Genomic DNA, 19,706 nt, shown 5'->3' on the forward strand with positions numbered 1-19,706 from the left:
TTTTAAAAAATAACAAAATATAAGCATTTTGATTAGTCTTTTGTTAGTTTTTTATTTGTTGTTGTTGTTAAAAAAAAGATTCCTTCTAATTATTTATTAACAACTCTAGAATCTCTCCAGCCTTTGCAGAGACACTGGCCGTGGTGCACAGGCTCTGCCTCCCTGGGCAGAGGCATGTGGTCCCAGGCTTCTGAGGACCCTCACCCCACTCCCATGCCCTCCCTCACTCGTGCCCTCCACTCTCCTTGGTCCAGGCTTCCTCTGCTCCCCCCAGCAAATGTTTACTCCTGCCTTGGGCCTCTGCCCAGATAGGGCTGCTTGTCCCAAACCCTCTTCCCTCTCCTCTGCCAATCTCCACCTCCTGGTCCCTTGGGTGCCGGCCAAGCTGCCCTCCTGCACGTGGCCATCCTCTACTACCCAGGCCCGGGCTGCGCTGCCTTCTCCCTCCTCTGAACGCCTGCAGCCTTCGTTGTCACAATCGCTCCTCTGTGCACCTGGTGCAATGATTTGGCAGCTTCCTGAGATTACGGCCAGCTTCCTGTTGGAAGTCCATCAGTGAGCGGGCTGCCGCTGGGCTGCAGACGCGGAGCGAGGGGGCAGGAGTGTCTTGGCGTGGCTCGCTGAGCCTTCCCTGAGCCGGGACTACCCTCGCCTTTCTAGTCCTGTCTCCCCCAACAACCCTCCCCAAACTCAGTCACATGCCTCATTCACCTTTGTCTCAAGCCTCCACTCCTCAGCCCCAGCACAGCACCTCGCTGTGCGGCAGCAGATATTCAAAACACTGTCATTGACGTGAAACCACACATACTCCCCAGGTTGAATCAATATTGTTATTTTCAAGGGTTGAAAGAGAGAACAAACCAGCTTTGGGGATCCTGTCATGGCTCAGCTTGACCTCGGTTTAACGTCGACCACCCAAGGAAGTCTTTAAGAGGGCAGTGAGATCTCACAACCCCGATGAGGCTGAGACCAAGGCCACACAGAGCACGCCCCAGGCACATCCAGGCCTGCCCCAGCCGCTGCGAGAGCAGCCCAGGGCCACAGGCTCTCGCAAGACGCTCTTTGGTATTTAATAAGCAGAGTGCGCGTATAATTTACTGCTCAAACCAGGTTGCTTCAAGAGTACATTGGTAATTACGCTGGGACTATTCCAGATAAGCAAGCAGAATGGTCACCCCAGGCACTGATCACGTTCTGTCGGCAACCCCCCGCTAAGGAGTAGACAAAATACAGTTTTCTAAACACAAGATGTTGCTAAAACTCAAAGTGGCTTGGTTCCAAGATTGCTTTATTTTAATAATCAATCGTATTGTTGAAGAAAAGGGTATGTTCTCGGCCCATTCTGGCTACGGTCGGAGACTGCTTGGGGAATTGACTTGAAGCCGTATATGCTCCAGGACCTGGGGTTTTCTGAAAACAGAGCAGAAAACAGACTGGTGAGACAGTGACACCGACACCCTGTCCCTGGCTGCTGGCTGCTGGCTGGATGTGGCGGACGAATCTCCCACGGAGGCAGGAAAGGGCCACAGCAGCCTGGGCTGAGGCCTGGCAGCCCTTGAATTGCGGCGTGTCCTCCCAGCCGAGGCTGCTCCTGCTGGGCTCGCCGTGAGGCTGGAGGGGCCAGGCCAAGCCAGGGGCCACCTAGAGCCTGCTGGGGGAGGTGGGGTCATATTCCACCTGCACCCCAGGGTACACTTTCTCCTACAGGGCGCCCCGCCTAGGCAGCTCCCGTCCCAGGGAATGCCATCGTCCTCCCTCCAAGTGACCTCATCCTAGCGGTGAGTGAGTGAAGAGAACAGATTCTCAGCCTGGATGGTCTAAGGCAAAAGCCCAAAGTGCCTCTCAAACTTGTGTTGTGTCCAGGCACCGACCCAGAGTGACAAAGCACACTACAGAACAGAGATCAACCGGGGACCATGGACCCCGGGGTCAGAAGTATTCTCGAAGGATCCACGAGTTCTTATTTTTAAAAGTCATATTTTCATTTTGATGAAATTCTTGAAAAAACTATTCTGCCGATTATTTGAACAACGCGCTTTTTTTTTTTTTTATTATTTCTGTAGTGATAAAATACAAATAGGAGTCCACCTGCTCAAGGCTTCTTGAGCATGGCTCCAGGTAAAAATTAAAACAGTTAAAAAAAATTTAAAACAAAACAACAACAACAAAATACAAATAAATGCCATTTTCATGGACTAAGGCTTCAACTTCTTAGATCAGCATTGCCCATGCTGAGGGTGCATGCACATCTTCTTGAAACCCAAAGGAATTTTATTTTGGGTCGTTGGAGAACACCAGGGTAGTGGCTAAGGACAAGGGTTTCAGAGTCCAACAGGCCTGGGTTCTGGTCCCACAACCAATGGCTTGGTGTGACCCTGAGCCATGGGCTTCCTCCCCCGCTGCCAATCCAGTGGGGCGGGGCACCCGCCGGTGGGGGCTATGAGGCTCACTGGCAGGTCTCCAGGACACGGGCACCTGCCAGGCCGGCAGCAAGCACCCACACGCTGGCCACCACCACCGCTCTTATTTATTGTTATCACCTCCTTGCAGTTTGTTATCTCTTCAGGAGCCAGTGAGAGTGGAAATAGGCCTACCCTGGAGTGGAACAGAGCGGCCAGCCCAGAGCAGATGACATCAGCTGCCTGCAGAAGCCGCTTTAAATGACAGGATGTTTCCTTTGCCAAAAGCAGAGCAGCGGCCTGGAAATCTAATCAAGTCCTGGCCAGACGTCAAAGGAAGCTGAAGCCCTTATTAGTGCTATTAAGGAGGACGCGGCGTGCATGTGGCGTGCTGGAAGGCCGGACCACAGACAGAAGGTTCAGGGGTGCCTATGCCCCACTAGGCCACCCCTCAGGAGGCTGCCGGTTATGGTTCAGCCACCTTGAGACCATCCAGCTTGGTGTCCCAGCCCTGATATCACTGTCACAAAGTAACCTTCTGGTTGTCCTCGGCTTCCATGAAAATTTCCTATAAGAGAGAGACTCCACAGAGTGGCAGCCCCTGTCACCAGGCCCCCATGGCGGATGCCTCTAAGTTAACACTACCCCTTCTGGCTTCATGCTGAGTTTCCTGGGAGTTGGGTTAGCACGACTCAGTCTTCCTGAGAATGCTCAGCCCTTGGGCTCTGACAGACATCTGTTTCTGGATCATGGTGCTGCCACTAAGGTATGAGGATCCCTCAGGCTCCTGCTGTCTGTCTGTCTGCAATCTTACTGGCACAGCCTTCCCAGTATTTGTCCAGGTAAAGGCTGCACTACCCCAGCACCATAGCCCGGCAGCTCTGCAGCAGAGACTCTGAGGGCCTTGGCCTGGGGCTCGGGCCAGGTGGGGCTCAGGGGAGGTGATTTGCCACCCAGACGGTGGCAGTACTGGCCCTCCCCTACCCACTGTCCTAACTTCTCCCCTCAGCCCCTTAACTCCCCTGGTCCCACAGGCAGTATTTGTATTTCTGTCTCCCTAGCTATCTGAAATGGGTCTACACACCCATGGGAACTTTCAGGCTAAGGTGCAGACTGGAAGCAACAAGGCCACGGGAATTAAACTGTCTTTTGGCATTAAAAAAATGAAGGCCACAGTTGGTAAGCTCCATGTGATGCTTCTGTAATCTTTCTTGGTCTTCTCTAGGCTTTTGTGGAGCTCTGCTCGCTCCTGAATCCACTTTCTTTGTATCTCTCCACGGACTTGAACCCCTTCCCTTTCTGTCCTGAGTCCTTGGAGGCAGGGGGACTGGTTATGCTTTAATGATCCCATTTGGCTCAATAAAAGTGTTTCTGCTTCTACTTTTCGCTTCCTTCGGCTCCCAAAACCCACGCACATAGAAAACAGCAGTTCTCGCTGGCTGGAAGCAGCCACTGGACACCGTTTGCTTCGATGCAGTACAGGTGTCCCCCGTAAGGCCTCCAGGTGGTGACATTGACGGCTGATTACTGACCTCGCTGGCTGTTTTTGGCTGGACCCACAATTCAGCCATGGTCTTCGGGTCTGGAGTGGCTCTGAGCCTGAGGCTGGCCGAGAGCTTCCAGATGTTTGAGCTCTTCACCCCTCACTGCCTCTACAGGCAGCTGTATATACTAGAACTGTATATGACAATCCTTCTCCCATCCCACCCGCGACTGCCCCAACACACACGGAGCTAGAAAATCTACCACTGTAACCACACCTCTGGGGCAAGGGGAAGGTCTGTCTTTTGGAATACTTACTGAATGGCTGGACAACAATCGAGGCACTTTGGATTGAAAACAAGAAGTAATAGAATTTGTTGGAGGTATTTTCAAGTCATAATGACCTGGTCCTGGGCCTTCACGCTATGGAACATTAAAAAAAAAGTGTTTCATTATTACTAATATTTGATATATTTTACTCATTTGTCTTCCACAAATAAACATATGAATCAATGTGATATGGTAGAAAAATCCCCGAATTTGGGCTTGAGAGATCGAATTAAGGTATGAACTGGGAGAAGTCATCCTGAAATAGGAATAATACCTGCCTCACCTGCCTTGTATGGGACTGTGATGAGTGAAGATCAGGTGACCTGTGCAAGTCCCCCCTGTCCCTGCCAGGGTCACCAACGCTGACCCACACTCAGACCCCGTCCCCTCACATCAACATGCCTCATGCCACACTTGTTCCTCTGTTAACAGGGAGTTGCTGCTCTGAGCTGTTAGCTTTATAAAACACACTTCCTCTTCCATATAAGTGTAATATATGTTATCTTAGTCCAAAAACGGATTCACAGCTATTCACTGATATAAGCACAACGCTATGAGATTACTATAAATGAGTGGACACAACTTAAAAAGAACAAACACCCCAATAAGAAAAATAGCAAAAGGCCAGTCACAAGGGGGAAATATAAATGTTCAATGCACAAATAAGTTCTCATTAAAACAAGATTTTTTTTTTTTTTTTTTTTTTTTTGCAGAGGGAGAGGTTCTAGAAAATTAAAAAAGATTAAGAAAGAAAGAAAGAAAACAGACTGAAAAGGAGGGAGGGATGGAAGGGAGGAAGGGAAGGAAGAGAGGGAGGGAAGGAAGCCAACGTTTTCACAGGCAGCACGAGTGCTCCTATATGATGCAGACAGGAGTATAAATTTGATTAACCTTTCTGGGAAGACATGAAACACCCTAAAAACGTGTATGCCTATCAAAAGGGAGCGAGAGCAGAAAGGAGACTGGTTATTGGCTGTTGCAGGAATCCCGGAGACAAAGAATGAGTCCTGAGCCTAGATGCGACAGGGAAAATGGAAACAGCCCAAACACCAAGCTGGATCCTGCTGAAATGATGCTAACCTTTTTTGTTTTTGCTAGGAATTTACTTTTTTCCCTCCCCCATTTTCAATTAGCTGGTGCTCATTGCCTCCGGGGTGAAACAGGGCAAAAACCAGAAATCAGTCTTTTCCTAACATGATGTCCTGGATCTGTTTCTAAATAATGCAGGAACTAGAGGAAGTGGGTGGGAGTGTAGACCAAAAATATTGGCCTGGAGTTGAACATTGTTGAATAGGTACGTGAGGGCTGGATCTAGTATTCTAAGTAGTATGTGTTTTTAAAGTTTTCCCAATAACAAATTCAAAACAATGTATATTTATTATTTTTACCCAGCCATTCCACTTTCAGGCATTCACCCTAAGAAACCAATTAGGCATGTGTGCAAATATTTAGCCACAAAGATAGTCACTGTAGCATTGTTCCCAAAAGAGGGGAATGGAAAATAAACAAAAAGACCGATGATGTGTGCCTAGTTAAATAAATTGTGATTCTTCCATCCAGTTTTCTAGTGTTGATGAATTTTTATAGACATAAAAGCTATTTCCAAATATCAAGTAAAAAATGCAAGCTTGAAAAATGTGCATAAAAATACTTGGAATGGACCAGGCGCAATTGCTCACGCCTGTAATCCTAGCACTCCCGGAGACTGAGGTGGGAGGATCTCTTGAGCTTAGGAGTTCCAGACTAGCTTGAGCAAGAGTGAGACCCCGTCTCTACTAAAAATAGAAAAATTAGCCAAGTACAGTGGTGCACACCTGTAGTCCCAGCTACTCAGAAGGCTAAGGCAGGAGGATCGCGTAAGCCTAGGAGTTGGAGGTTGTGGTGAGCTATGATGATGTCACTGCACTCTACAGAGAGCGACAATGTGAGACTTTGTCTCAAAAAAAAAAAAAAAAATTTGGAATGAAATAATCCCAAGCTGTTCACTAATAGTAGTTTTTTTCCAGGTAGTGGCATGTTAAATAAAAAGGAAAAAGAACATTTTTTTGCATATCTATTTTTTCTACAATGAACATGAATGCTCTTAAAGTATGAAAAAAAGATATTCAATATACAGATAAATGAATATGGAAACTGGGTAAGGGAAAAAAGAAAGTAGAAAAAAAATGATAAAGCCAGCAGTTAGGTTATAATAGAGACATGTATCCTTTAAGATCCTTATAACAGCAAGGCTGGCCACAAATTACCCCAATGGATTTGATAACACGAGCACCCAGACTGCAGACCCTTTATGGGATTTAAGAGCAAGGCTTTCCCTGTTCGCTCTGGCCGGTGACTCAGCAATGTAATTAGGCCACCATTCTCCATTACTCCGCCATGAACAGAGTCTGTTATTAACAGCCAAGCACACGTCTGATAATCAAAGGATGGTTGCAGCATTTGACAGCTCATGGCAGAGGGATGGAAACAGTAATGTTTTCAAACTGATGCGTACATGTGACAGGATCTGCTATCAGGGTGAGGTTCTCTGTTTGGTGTGAACTCTGCATTCACATTAGAGAAATCTGAGCCACGATGAACACAAAGGAATAAAAAGGCAACAGAATCTGGACTGGAAAAGTTTGTGCAGCCTCCTCTCGGTTTGGCCATAATAATGCAGAACTCGCAAGCCAGGTGAGTAGCTGGGGCAAAAGATGCGGCTGAGTGTGCCGCCACTGACTCCACACCTATGACAGCCATCTGCAGAATGGCTAAGAAACACTGTACCCTGCATCCTTTCCCCCAAGCCTAATGCGGCTTCCCTTCTAAGCCTACAGGTCTTGAGCTCCTTAGGAGTCCAGGTGTGCAGCCTGATGAGGCACTGATGTGTTCCTGTGCCACCTAAGCAGCTTCCTTGCACGGGCTGGGTCACCTGAATCAAAAGTACTAGGGCACGTGCAGGAAGAAATCACTGAATGCTATTCCACATGTGGCAGATGGGATCTTTAAGGGGGAACACTAGGGAAGTGGATACAGGCTCAAGTTAATTTCCCAAAAGCCACAGGAATGCTGTGGCAAAGCCATCCGTGACTGTTCTGAGAGGGATCACAGGAGGGTCCTGCCACGGCCGGGAAACAGCTCCAGAGAGTCCGACTGCAGCCCCATCTGAGGACGGCTTGGTGGACAGAGAGCTAGGAGTGTGCCATTGCTGGACCCAGCTCAAGGGGAAGGTGTTTAAAACAAGGACACAATTTGAACTGTGTCCTACTCTTCCTTGAGGTTGAGCACTCTGCTCCCTTGTTTACTGGGGCTCCTCAGGTGTGACCCAGAGCTTTGGTCCCACATTGTGTGCGACACATGCACAGAGGAAGGCACCCAGGCCGCCAAGCAGCACTAAGCATCTCTTACACAAGTCAAATGGGCCGTTTCCTAAACCTTGCTTTTGTCGTGGCCATGCTTTGGCAACCCTGGGTTTCCCAAAGCTAAATCTGTCAAAGACCACTGACATCCAGCCCTAGGGAGAACAGGACAGTCACCTTCTTTAGAGTCCCAGAATTCGATGCCAAAAGAAACTACAGGAAATTCTTTTAGTACCCATTCCTCAGCTGTGGGGCATGATTATATCTTAACCCTCCTGATGAGATGATAATATTCTCTTCCCTCTGAGAAGTCCTATTTAATTGCATTTCTATTTGAGGGCAACTTTAACCAACAGGAGCTGCAGAAATTACTACACAGATGACTAAAATGCTATCTTTGACCTCCGAGGAGTTTATAGTCCAGGGAGGGAGAGAGCCAGAACCAAACAAAACCATCACACAAGAATAAATGAAGGCGTGAGGGGCTGGGGTGGAGCTGGGCAAGGGCTGAGCTGGATGTCCAACTTCAAGATCCCACACCAGGCGCTGGTGTAACTGGGCTGTCAAGTATGGTCTTAGCGGGCTGCAGGACGTCACCTAGGGCAAGAGCTTTCTCATCTTACTGCAAAAGACTCAGGCTTTCCTGCAGAGCTCCTATCTCTGTCATGCCATGAAGCAGCTTGACTTATTTGGTTCCAACTTCTAAAGGGTAATAACACACTATAACATTACAGGCCTTCTGTGAGCCCGACAGCCCTCACGGCGCACCGCCCTCCTGCAGGGCTGAGAGAATGGGATGGGTTAATCTACAGGACACTGCTCCGAAGATGTGTGTCACTCTGGGGCAGCCCAGAGCAGCAAAATGCCAGGTGCCTCTGAAAGACCATGCGAGAGGAGATGAAGCTGCCCAAGTTGTTAGGTATTGAATTGCGTCAGCCCAAATTCATAAATCCTATGAATTTTTATTGTGGCGAACTGGGGTGAATGCTGAATGCCATCCTCTTGCAAGTTTTTAAGTCCTGTGAATTTTGAATTCCCGGTACCTCAGAATGTGACCGTATTTGGAAATAGGGGCCTTGCCGATGTAATTAGTTAAGATGCAGTCATTAGGGCGGGCCAGAATCCAATATGGCTGATGTTTTCTATTAAAATGGGGAAATTCGGACACAGAGACAAGCACACAGGGAAAGCTCCATGTGAAAATGAAGGCACGGAACTGTAAACCAAAGAATGCCAAAGAGTGCGAGCAAGCCACCACAAGCTGGGAGAGAGGCATGGAACAGATTTCCCTCACAGCACTCGGAAGGAACCAACAATGCCGGCACCCTGATCTAGGACTTCTATTCTCTACAACTGTGAGACAACAAATTTTTGTTGTATTGGCACAACAAAACCCAGTTTGTGGTACTTTCTTACAACAATCCTAGCAAACAAATACCCACATGTTCAGCTCATTTCAGCAGACATACAATTTTCAGCCAATATACCACGTTCCAAGTAATGGGCTGGAAGCTATCACACCATGATTTGTGATTGGCTTCCAATGTCCATCCTCCCTTTTATTAGTATTAGAACAATTTTTAACTGGACACATGTTTACCCAAAATAAAGATTCAATTTCCCAGCCTCCCTGGCAGCTAGGTGTGGCCACGGGACTGATTTGGGGCCATCCGGATGGAGACAAATGAGGTGTGTGCAAATTCCAAGGGGCATCCTTAAGGAGAGGACAAACTGTGCCTTCCCTGCCCTCCTTTCTGCCAGCTGCCCCATGGTCCCTGCTCTCCAGGACCGTGGGAATGAAGCCACGCTCAGCCTATAGAGGAGTCTGATGCTGTGGAATTGCCACACTAGCCCTAAACTGCCTACGGCATGGACTTTATACGAGAGAAGCAGATTCTATCTTATTTATAACATTGTTTTTTGTATTTTTTTTTTTGTTTTTCTGGGTTTTTTTGAGACAGAGTCTCTCTCTGTTGCCCAGGCTAAAGTGCCGTGGTGTCAGCCTAGCTCACAGCAACCTCAAACTCCTGGGCTCAGGCCATCCTCCTGCCTCAGCCTCCCAAGTAGCTAGGACTATAGGCATGCATCATGACACCTGGCTAATTTTTATATTTTTAGTAGAGATGGGAACTCACTCTTGCTCAGGGTGCTTTCTAACTCCTGAGCCCAAATGATCCTCCCACCTCAGCCTCCCATAGTGCTAGGATTACAGGCATGAGCCACTGTGCCCGGCCTATAATATTGTTGTTTAGGGTCTCTGTTACTGGCAGCAGAACTGAGTCCTCATTGACAAGATAGGCATGCATTTAACACTCTCATGGGGCCTACCTTCTAGCATAGAATGTATACTTTACTAAAAAAAAAAAAAAACACATAAATGTGGGAACTATCATGTCAGAGGCAAGGACCCTCAAAGACCCTCAACTCCCCTATGACTCGTCCTACACGCGGACTTCGCCCTGGAAAATTCCAGCTATAGCTCCGAGAAGAATGCAGTCCATGACGTGCTGACCACGGGATGCTCCAGGGTATGCTGACTGCAATTGTTCCCGACCACCTGCCAGGTTGGAGATGAGTAACCAGTCAAAAACAGGATACTGATAAGACGCTGATTGGGGCTAATTAACCCAGACCCAAGCCTCATCGTCAACACTCTATTTTTTTGCTTCTACTTCCTTGTTTTTGTATGCTTATAAAACCTACTAAGAATCTAAGTAAAGCAGACCTTGACAATCATTCGCTTGGTCTCGTTTCTTTCTCTCGCTCATCTCTTTCAGGCACGGTCCCCCTCGCCCCCGCGAGTAACAGAAGGTCCCGAGGGTCGGGACACTATCACACAAAGGGTGTGTAGGAAGCTATGGAGAGCATGTAAAAGAGTAAACTGATGTGGTCTGAGGGGCCTGAGTAGCCCCTTAAGGAAGTACATTTGGGGCTGGAGGTAGGGTTTGTGTAAGAAGCTATCATGGGAAAACGTTAAGGCAGGCCATAGTGGGCAGGCCCTTCAGGACAAGCCGAGAGAGAGAGATGCTATTCATTTTAACCCTGTTGGGACAAATTCACTACACTGCAAAAATAAAATAAAAAGTGCTAACTGGCCTATGCTGATTTAATTAGTATAAAAGACTAAAAAATACCAGATGATTACTGGTTGCTGGGATAGCTTAATTTGTATGCAAGTTAACAGTAGGAATTCTTTTCCATTCAACTTTCTGCACCATGAATGTCCCAGGGAGTTAGGGACTGCTGCTAGGCTGAATGTCAAACCTCATTAAAACAAATCTTAAAACGTCAAATCCAGAAACTTTCACTGCAACCTGCTGTGTGCAAGGTGTGCAGGCCAGGGTTTCAGGCAGGTGCTAAAAACATTTAGTACAGGAGCAGAGACGTCAGGGTAACTGCAATCTAGTCATGAAGACAAGGACAAAAATCTAGTAAAAGTAATAATTTAAGAATTAATATATAATGATTATGTACCCATAATAATTAAAAATAAAAATTTCTTTAAAAATAAAAATAAGAATTAAAGAACAACACCAAAACAAAGCACACTGTCACAGACTAGAATTCAATGTGAAATGAGTGAGTGGTGCCAACCAGGAGGGCATATGGTGAGTTCTCAGTGAGCAGAGGCCATGGGCGGGGGGCACCTGGTGTGAGTGAGGAATCCTGATGGAAGAGGGGTCTCGAGCAAGACCTTGAATCCACTTGTAGGACACAGGTGGACAGGGAGGGAAGACTGTGACAACAAAGCCACAGGTGCATCGGGCAGAGATCTGTGCTACAGTCTGTGGTGGAGTGTATGTGCCCACATTAAAGTTCAAGAAGGGATTTTTAAAATCATTATTGTATTGTAAAATTTGATCTTTTCCTTAAGTTATTAAGTGAGATCATATAAACTCATGAGGAAAATAAACTACAGAGTAAATCTTTTAATATGAGATACATGACTAAATCCTATTCCATAACAGCCAACTTGAATTTGCGAAACCCACCATGATAAAAATCATCTTTCTCCAGAAAGTACACACATTCCCTTTCTCAAGTGCAGGATCTCTGTGCACTGCTGAGGTATGAGTGTTGGCGTTCTCCCAAAATTCATACATTGGAACCTAATGTACAATGTGATAGTGTTAAGAGGTGAGACCTTTGGGAGGTGATTGGGTCACAAGGGCTCTGCCCTCATGAATGGGATAGGTGGCCTTATAAATGACAGCCTGAGGGAAAATGTTTGCCCTCTTCTACCCTTCTGTCATCTGAGGACATAGCTAGAAGAAGGTGGCCTGTGAGGATTGTCCCTGACCAGACATTGAATCTACCTTGATCTTGGACTTCTCAGCCTCCAGAACTGCAAACAATATATTTCCATTGTTTATAAATTGTCAAGTCTAAGGGATGTTGTTATAGCAGCAGGAATAGACTAAGACAGTACACCAAGACCATGAGGTATATATTAATAGATGCTTGCACAGGCTCCTATCAAAAAATGCAGTGAGGGACCTGAAATTCAATTTTCTCAATAGTTACCACTTTGTTGCTTTTTACTTGTTTATGAAAATTGAGTGGGTTTTACAATTTGATTGCAGATGTAAATGCTTAAATATCATCACGTATTTCCAGCGCCTGCAAGCCTTTGTTCTGAAGCCTTCTCATGTGCAGGCAGGTTACAGCCCATCAGGGGCTAATCTTCCAAGGCTCTTCTCCAGCCTGGTCCAAAACAGGTCTGGCACACAGGTTCCACTGCTGCCCACCGAGAGCTCCCCACGGACCCTGCGGCCACGTCTAGAGCTCACAGCATTGGTTCACGTACCTGCTCTCATTCGAGCCTCACCAGCCTGGTGTGAGAGGCACTGTTTCCATTTAACAGATGAGAAAGCAAGGCTCAACAAAGTTAAAAATCAGTGATTTAGCGTCTCAGCTGTGGGAGCCAGACCCAGTTACTGACCTTGCTTCTTGGTGCTGGAGGGTATTATACTTAGTTCTAAGCTATTTTTCTTTAAAATAATAAAGCTAAAGGGAACGTAGAAAGAGCACACAGTCTACCCCCATATATCCTAGGCACAAACAACTTTTCAGTTGGTCATATTGAAAAGACAAAGGATCAGAATAAATGTATGGCCCCAATGTCTACTATATACACACATAAAACACAAGTCATAAGCAGTGTAAGCTGAAATTACCATATGGTGGTAAAAATGATCTCCCCAAAATTTGGCATGTATGATAGTTAGAATACACTGTCCAAAAAAGAAAAGAAATGCCCCAGTAAGGAGGACAGGAGCCTGGTAGAGGCACAGGGAAAGCTAGAGCTGCCTCTCTGGGACTTCAGGAGGAGGAGTGTGACAGGGCCTATCCAACTTAGGAAGTTCTAGAATCTTATAAACTCTGGTCTACAAGTTCAGAAGAAAAGGGAGACATGCATCCTGGTTGATAGAGTAGAAGCAAACCCTTCAGGGGCCAAAAGTTATTCACATTTGCAAAAATAAGAATTGAGCATACCTCTGAAGTCTACCTCAGGGTCAGTACTGTTTATTTCTGCAAAGAGAAAATGTGACAGTCTGGGCTTCTGGTTAGGCTGGAGCGAGGGGTGGTGCTAAGTGATCACAAACCCACCTACCCTAAAAGTGCAGCTTTCAGAGGCACATCCATCCAGCGACCCCCAGGAATTCAGAAGTACTGTAGGTATTCGCTGCCCCATCCTCCGTTTTCTAGGAGACCCCAGGAGCAGAAGGTACCCTGTAACTGTTAGAAATCTGAGGTGGTTCTGGTCACAAATGTGATGCCAGGTTGGCAACTGTCCTGAACCATCTCTCTTGCTTGTCCTGGCTGTAGCCCCAGGTGTGAGAGCTGCTGTGACAACCCAGATGTCACTCTAATGCTTCAGCGCCCACAGGGGTAGGACTGGGAGGCTCTTCTCTTGCATCTTCCTGAGGCTTTGCTAAGAGTAGGAGAAGCAACTTCCAACAACTGAAGGGCTAAAGAAATGAAGGGCACTGAGAAGGCTGGAGGTCTGTAAGGCCATCTTTCCATTTTCATGCCTCTGGCGCTTAGAGATCCTCTTTTTGCAAGAACACCCTCTTTTCACAGTTGGGTAGTAGGCTTGTGTTCTTTTGCCTCCCGGCATCCCCTCCCTAGTCTTCTGCTAACTGGGCTCATTCCCAGCTTGGGTAGGGTGGAGCCCTCCCCCCAACCCCCACCTATAGCTGGGCAAGAGACCCAGCCCGACACAGTGGATTGGCCCAGGGGCACGCCAATCAGGAGAGCCTGCCTTTCACATTTGGGCTAAGCAGGCAGGGAGTAGGTCAGGGGCTGCCACTGCCCATCCTGCCCAGCTCCTGTACAGAGCATGCCCAAACGTCAGAGAGAAACAAAACAGCACCCAACGTGCCAGAGGTTATGCGCACCCATAAGTTACACCCTACCTTTATGTTTTATTTTTTGCTCAAGCTAATTTGGAACGAGTTTCTGTCGCTTGCAACTGAAAAAATTCTAATACATTCTGTTTTCCCTGTTCCCAGTCAAGATATTATTATAAGAGTGCCGGAAATCCTTCACACTCACAGGGGGACAGCGATACATGACTCTGCTGATATTAATACCACTGGAAAAGTTGCACAGATTTTTTTTTAAGAAGAAAAATTGCCAGGATAATTATCATTTTCTTAAAAACCCTAGCATATCTGGAGCTATATTTGAAATGTTATATTTTTCTAAAAATGTTACCTCATCTTTGAGGAGATTAAGACTGAGACCTGCTTTAATCATCTTAACTTCCAGATTCCATTCAAGCAGAAATCAATTTTCTGCTTTATTCAATCTGGGTTTATTAATTATTTTTTCTGTCCCCCATGGAATTTCAAACTATCAGCTTAGATTTTAATTGAACTAATTCCTTAAATGCAAAAACAACTGGAATGGTGCAGCATGCTTTCCAATTGCTAGTTTTAAGGCATAGCATATACTGCAGGTCTCATACTCGCTTTTCAAATTCGCACTATTAAACGTGATGAAAACAGACAAATCATGTAACCACCATTTGTATCAGTACAGACTCCTTCCTGTTTGTTTAATCCTTTCCTTGTTCTTTATAGGCCTGTCAGGTTTTAAGAAATACAGAAACACCTTGAAATATTTCCGACCCCAAATAAAAGAAGCCCATGTTCGTTTAACATTGTAAGATTTTGTTCCCACTATCAGGAAAGATGTGTATGTCTCATTTTGTCTTTATTACAACTATGAGAAACAAAAACTGTAAAGAATCTGCCTAGCAAGTCACTGGAGACCCCAAACATCGCATGAATGAGTACCAATTAAGTATAGTAAGTGGGACTATTTTTATTTAAGTAACAAATGTTTTCACCTTAATCATTCTGATAGTTCTCAACCATTCCGATAGCTCAAACACTATCTGCTTTTAAAGATTATATTTTGAGAAATTATAAAAGCAATGGAAGAGAAGGAAATTAACAACCATCCTTAGTCACAGTGCCTCAGCCTAGCTACTAAAAGCATTTGTATATATTTCCTATTTTTTTATACTCATGATTTTCTTACTACTTTATTTTATTTTATTTTTATGTTTTTGAGATACCCTGTCACCCTGGGTAGAGTGCAGTGGCATCAGAATAGCTCACTGCTCAAGCAATCCTCCTGCCTCAGCCTCCTGAGTAGCTGGGATTACAGGAGAGAGACATGGACATCTAGCTAACTTTTCTATTTTTAGTAGAGATGGGTTCCCTGTCTTGCTTACACTGGTCTCGAATTCCTGACCTCAAGCAATCTTCCCACTTCAGCCTCTCGGAGTGCTAGGATTATAGGAGTGAGCCAGCGCACCCAGCCTCTTACATTCTTTTAATAACATACACATCAATTTATACCCTGCATTTTTCACTACACATTAGATCATAAACATTTTTCATGCTATTTTATAATTTTCACAATAATTGTTTAAATGGCTGCAAAATATTCCTTTGAGTGGATAGATGATGTTCTTTTAAAATGATTTCCCTTCTGTTGATATTAAATTGTTTCTGCTGTTATTTTGCTATTATAAATAATCCTTTGATAATATCTTTGTATATATGAATATTTCTGTATTTAGGATGATCATTTTAGGAGGGTTTTTCCAAAGTGGAATTAGTGGGTGAAAAGATATAAACAGTTTTTATACCTCAATACATACTGCCAAACTGCTTTCAGGGGGGTATATTAATGTATACTCCCACCAGCAATAGACAAAAAAAGCACTGAATCTCTGTAGTCCACACGCCAAGTAGTTACTGGGGGAAAAAAAGACATAGAAAAATAAAATCTTCCTCACTCTTCTTTAGCTTAATGGTAGTAAGATATAGTCATTAATAACCCCTATATGTTCGAAGTTGTTGTACAGAATATCTGATATCTTTAATGCCCACATTTTGAAACACAGTCAGAAGGAAATAGAATTATACAGCTTTCTGTGGATCAAAAGACATATTTGGGTCATTCATAAAAGCAATTAAATCAATTAAAGGGGCAGGATGAGGGGAGGAGGAACTGCAAATGACAGATTTTCCTTTGTTCAGTTATCTTGGGTGAAAATGACTAGGATTTGTTGCAGTTTGTTTTTTCCTTCTTAAAAACCTGCCAGTATGAGTGAACTGTACATTTTACTTTTTTTTTTTTTTAATTTTTATAGAAATGGGGTCTGGCTCTTGCTCAGGCTGGTCTTGAACTCCTGACCTCAAGCGATCCTCCCACCTCAGCTTCCCAGAGTGCTAGGATTACAAGCATAAGTCATCATGCCCGGCCAGAACTGCACATTTTAGTCTCGGAATTTGTGGGGCTTGGTCTTCATCAAGGAGCTAAAAGCAAATGGTGGCTGGTAGAAGTTTTCAACCCAATTTTTTCTGTGGAGGAAAAAAAGCCCCTTTTTACTTATGGCAGAACATGTCCTCTGGCATCCACCTCAAAAGGCACTTATAAATACTCTCCTCACAGTCTTCCCTGCGGACAAAAATTTTGTCCATAATCAAATTACTATTTCATAATTTTGTCCATAATCAATTACTATTTCAACAATAACTGAAATAGCCATACAGCCTTACATTGGTAATGGGAAGATTAAAAACCATTTTTCAACCAAATTCCTTACCAACTGTTTCTCCTGAGAGCCACCTATAGTTGGGGACAAAATGTCATTCAACTGAATCCCTGACACGAGCAAGGCTGCCAGTTTTGTTTATTTAACAAGTGAGGCCAGGCTCGGTGGCTCATGCCTGTAATCCTAGCACTCTGGGAGGCCAAGGTGGGCAGATTGCTCAAGGTCAGGAGATCGAGACCAGCCTGAGCAAGAGCAAGACTCCATCTCTACTATAAATAGAAAAAAATTAATTGGCCAACTAATATATATAGAAAAACTTAGCCGGGCATGGTGGTACATGCCTGTAGTCCCAGCTACTCGGGAGGCTGAGGCAGAAGGATTGCTTGAGCCCAGGAGTTTGAGGTTGCTATGAGCTAGGCTGATGCCATGGCACTCACTCTAGCCTGGGCAACAAAGTCACACTCTGTCTCAAAAAAACAAAAAAAAAAGTGAGAAAGGCTGTTATATACTAAGAGGCCTTTGGGCACCTAAGATGCTAGAGGATTTTCAAATTCAAAGTTAATGTGCTTTTTACAACTAAAACACCATGTAGTAATCTGCTATGCCTTCACGTGGTCATTACTCATTTTTTAATCGGCTGCCCTTTGAGACTATATATGTAACTGATTAACAAATTTCAATAAGCTCATTTTCACAGATCATAGAAAGAAAGGAGGAGAGATGGGGGTCTGTATATATCTTTTATAACTAGCCTTGTTTTCCAAGGGGTTTAAAGGGACTGGGTGAATGTCTATAGGTCTGCACTATATTGCTTCAGATGTACAGGTCTGAGTTTTGGTGATTGTAGGTTTTAGTATATCAAAGACGAGGTCACCTATCCTAAGTCAACAGGGCTCGAATGACGCCATGACCTTACCATGCAATGATACACAAAACACATGTTAGAAGAATTAGAGAGTTAAAACTTTTTTAAAAATCAAAAGGAAAATTAAAGTGATCATGTCTCTAGAGGAAATTTTTTTAAGTGGTCAAAGAAATAAACAAGGGAAAGATACATAGATTCCATTCATTCATTTGACACATTTTTTGAGCACCATCTGAGATGCTGGGCATTAACGATTAAGAAAGATCTAGGCCCTTCTTTCATGGGACTTACATTTCAGAAGCTGATGACAAACTACCTAATTTGATGAGACAAACATTTTACATTTTAACCTTCTGTATAAATAAATAAAACACAAAAGTAAATGACAAAAAAAGCCCTGAAAAACTTTAACAAATATGTGTTAATATTTCTTCACTATATAGAGTTTACCCAAAACAACAAGAAAGAATACAAAAGGCCGGGCGCTGTGGCTCACACCTGTAATCCTAGCTCTTGGGAGGCCGAGGCGGGCGGATTGCTCAAGGTCAGGAGTTCAAAACCAGCCTGAGCAAGAGCGAGACCCCGTCTCTACTATAAATAGAAAGAAATTAATTGGCCAACTGATATATATATAGAAAAAATTAGCCGGGCATGGTGGCGCATGCCTGTAGTCCCAGCTACTTGGGAGGCTGAGGCAGGAGGATTGCTTGAGCCCAGGAGTTTGAGGTTGCTGTGAGCTATGCTGACGCCACGGCACTCACTATAGCCTGGACAACAAAGTGAGACTCTGTCTCAAAAAAAAAAAAAATAAAAAAAAAAAAAAGAATACAAAAACTTCACCCAATAGATAACTGCGCAAAGACTGTGACCAAAAACTATACAGGAAGGACCACAATTAACTGGTTAAAAATATTAATTAGAATGAATAGCCTTGAATCAATCAAACATACTAAATTAAAATAAATAGGCAGGATGGTGGCCATAGAAGTCAAAATTCATTATAGAGTGTGTAACAAATCCCCTGCTAAAAAAAGAAAAAGAAAAAATAATAAAATAACTAGATATCATTTTTTTACTATCAAATTATCAAATGTTTTTAAAAATAACAATAGACAAGATTTATATAGATTTGGTAAAATGTACACACTTAAGATTGCTGGTGGAGGTGTAAATTAGTCCAATACTTTTTTAAAAGGTTTGGCAAGATGTTTCAAGATCATGTGTTTAAAAGGATTTCTAACAGCATGGAAGTGAAAGATATACTAAGTAAACAAGGATATGAAATGATAGTGCACCATGATCGCAACTATGTTCTTAAAACTGTAGAGGAAAAAAGGGGAAAAAATTAACACTATTGTTTGCATATGAGTAGTGAGAAATTTTTAGAATATAATTTTCTATATTTTTCAAATTTTCTATAATTTATTCATTTATTTTTACTCTAACATTTTTAATATGTCTTAAAATATATTTTAACTTCAGTTTTAAGACATCTTATTAAATTGATAGAGAAATAGTGTTTAAAAACAACTGGTAGCAAAAGCCTTATAACGAAACATAGAAGTCACTGGTATTTGTTTTGTTTTTGAGAGTATATAACATGCAGCACAGAATGGAGGGCATAATGTTCTGTTAAGATAACACTGCAGTATACTGATTCATTCACACAACTAGCACTCTTAGAAACATCTTTTACTCATGTCTTTTTAGAGAATCTAAAACAACTATTTTTAACTCTTAGCTGTTCTCTGGCAGTTAGTTCATTAATAAATAGTATGTTTCTATTTATTTCTTAATTTATATTTTAGAAATTATCTATTGACTATTTCCTGAAATAAATGAAAATATGGCTCTCTTGCTCTACCCGCCACTCCTCTCTCCTCATCCAAAGTAATATTTTAATCTCAAATCAGTTTTGCTAAATAAATATTGTTCCTCACAGAGACAAGTTATATGATAGCATTTCTCTTCTCAAACAGCCTTTTGTTTTACCTGGAGTTAAAAGTGCTTTGTTTTTTTCACTTACACATTTTTGCTATATATTTTTTCTTCATTTTTCCCCCATCATATCAGCTGTTCTTGAGTCCCTTTTTCTTTAGAGACATTCCTTCTAGAGTTCTCTATTTTCTTTCTCAATACGGATTGCTTTCTCTCTCAGCCTGATGCACAGTGGTCAACCTGGGCCACCTCTTCACTATTACTCTCCCAAATTT

General features: G+C 43.8%; 1 protein-coding gene across 2 annotated transcripts in view; it reads right to left on the reverse strand.

The window, feature by feature from the left end:
* Positions 1-1,273: 1,273 nt before the first annotated feature.
* STPG4 (sperm-tail PG-rich repeat containing 4) overlaps positions 1,274-19,706 on the reverse strand; it is a 52,079-nt gene continuing 33,646 nt past the window's right edge. Inside the window, exons 6-7 of one of the 2 annotated variants that reach the window (XM_076000722.1) lie at positions 4,200-4,304; positions 1,274-1,410 (exon numbers count right to left, since the gene is read on the reverse strand). In XM_076000722.1, the coding sequence (XP_075856837.1) occupies positions 1,294-1,410; positions 4,200-4,304 (222 nt within the window). In that variant the 3' untranslated portion in view covers positions 1,274-1,293. Of the gene's footprint in view, positions 1,411-4,199; positions 4,305-15,716; positions 15,826-19,706 lie in introns of those variants that run through there. The other variant, XR_012918553.1, reaches the window with a different exon arrangement.

This window comes from Microcebus murinus, chromosome 3, assembly GCF_040939455.1.
Source record: "Microcebus murinus isolate Inina chromosome 3, M.murinus_Inina_mat1.0, whole genome shotgun sequence".
Classification (NCBI taxonomy): domain Eukaryota; kingdom Metazoa; phylum Chordata; class Mammalia; order Primates; family Cheirogaleidae; genus Microcebus; species Microcebus murinus.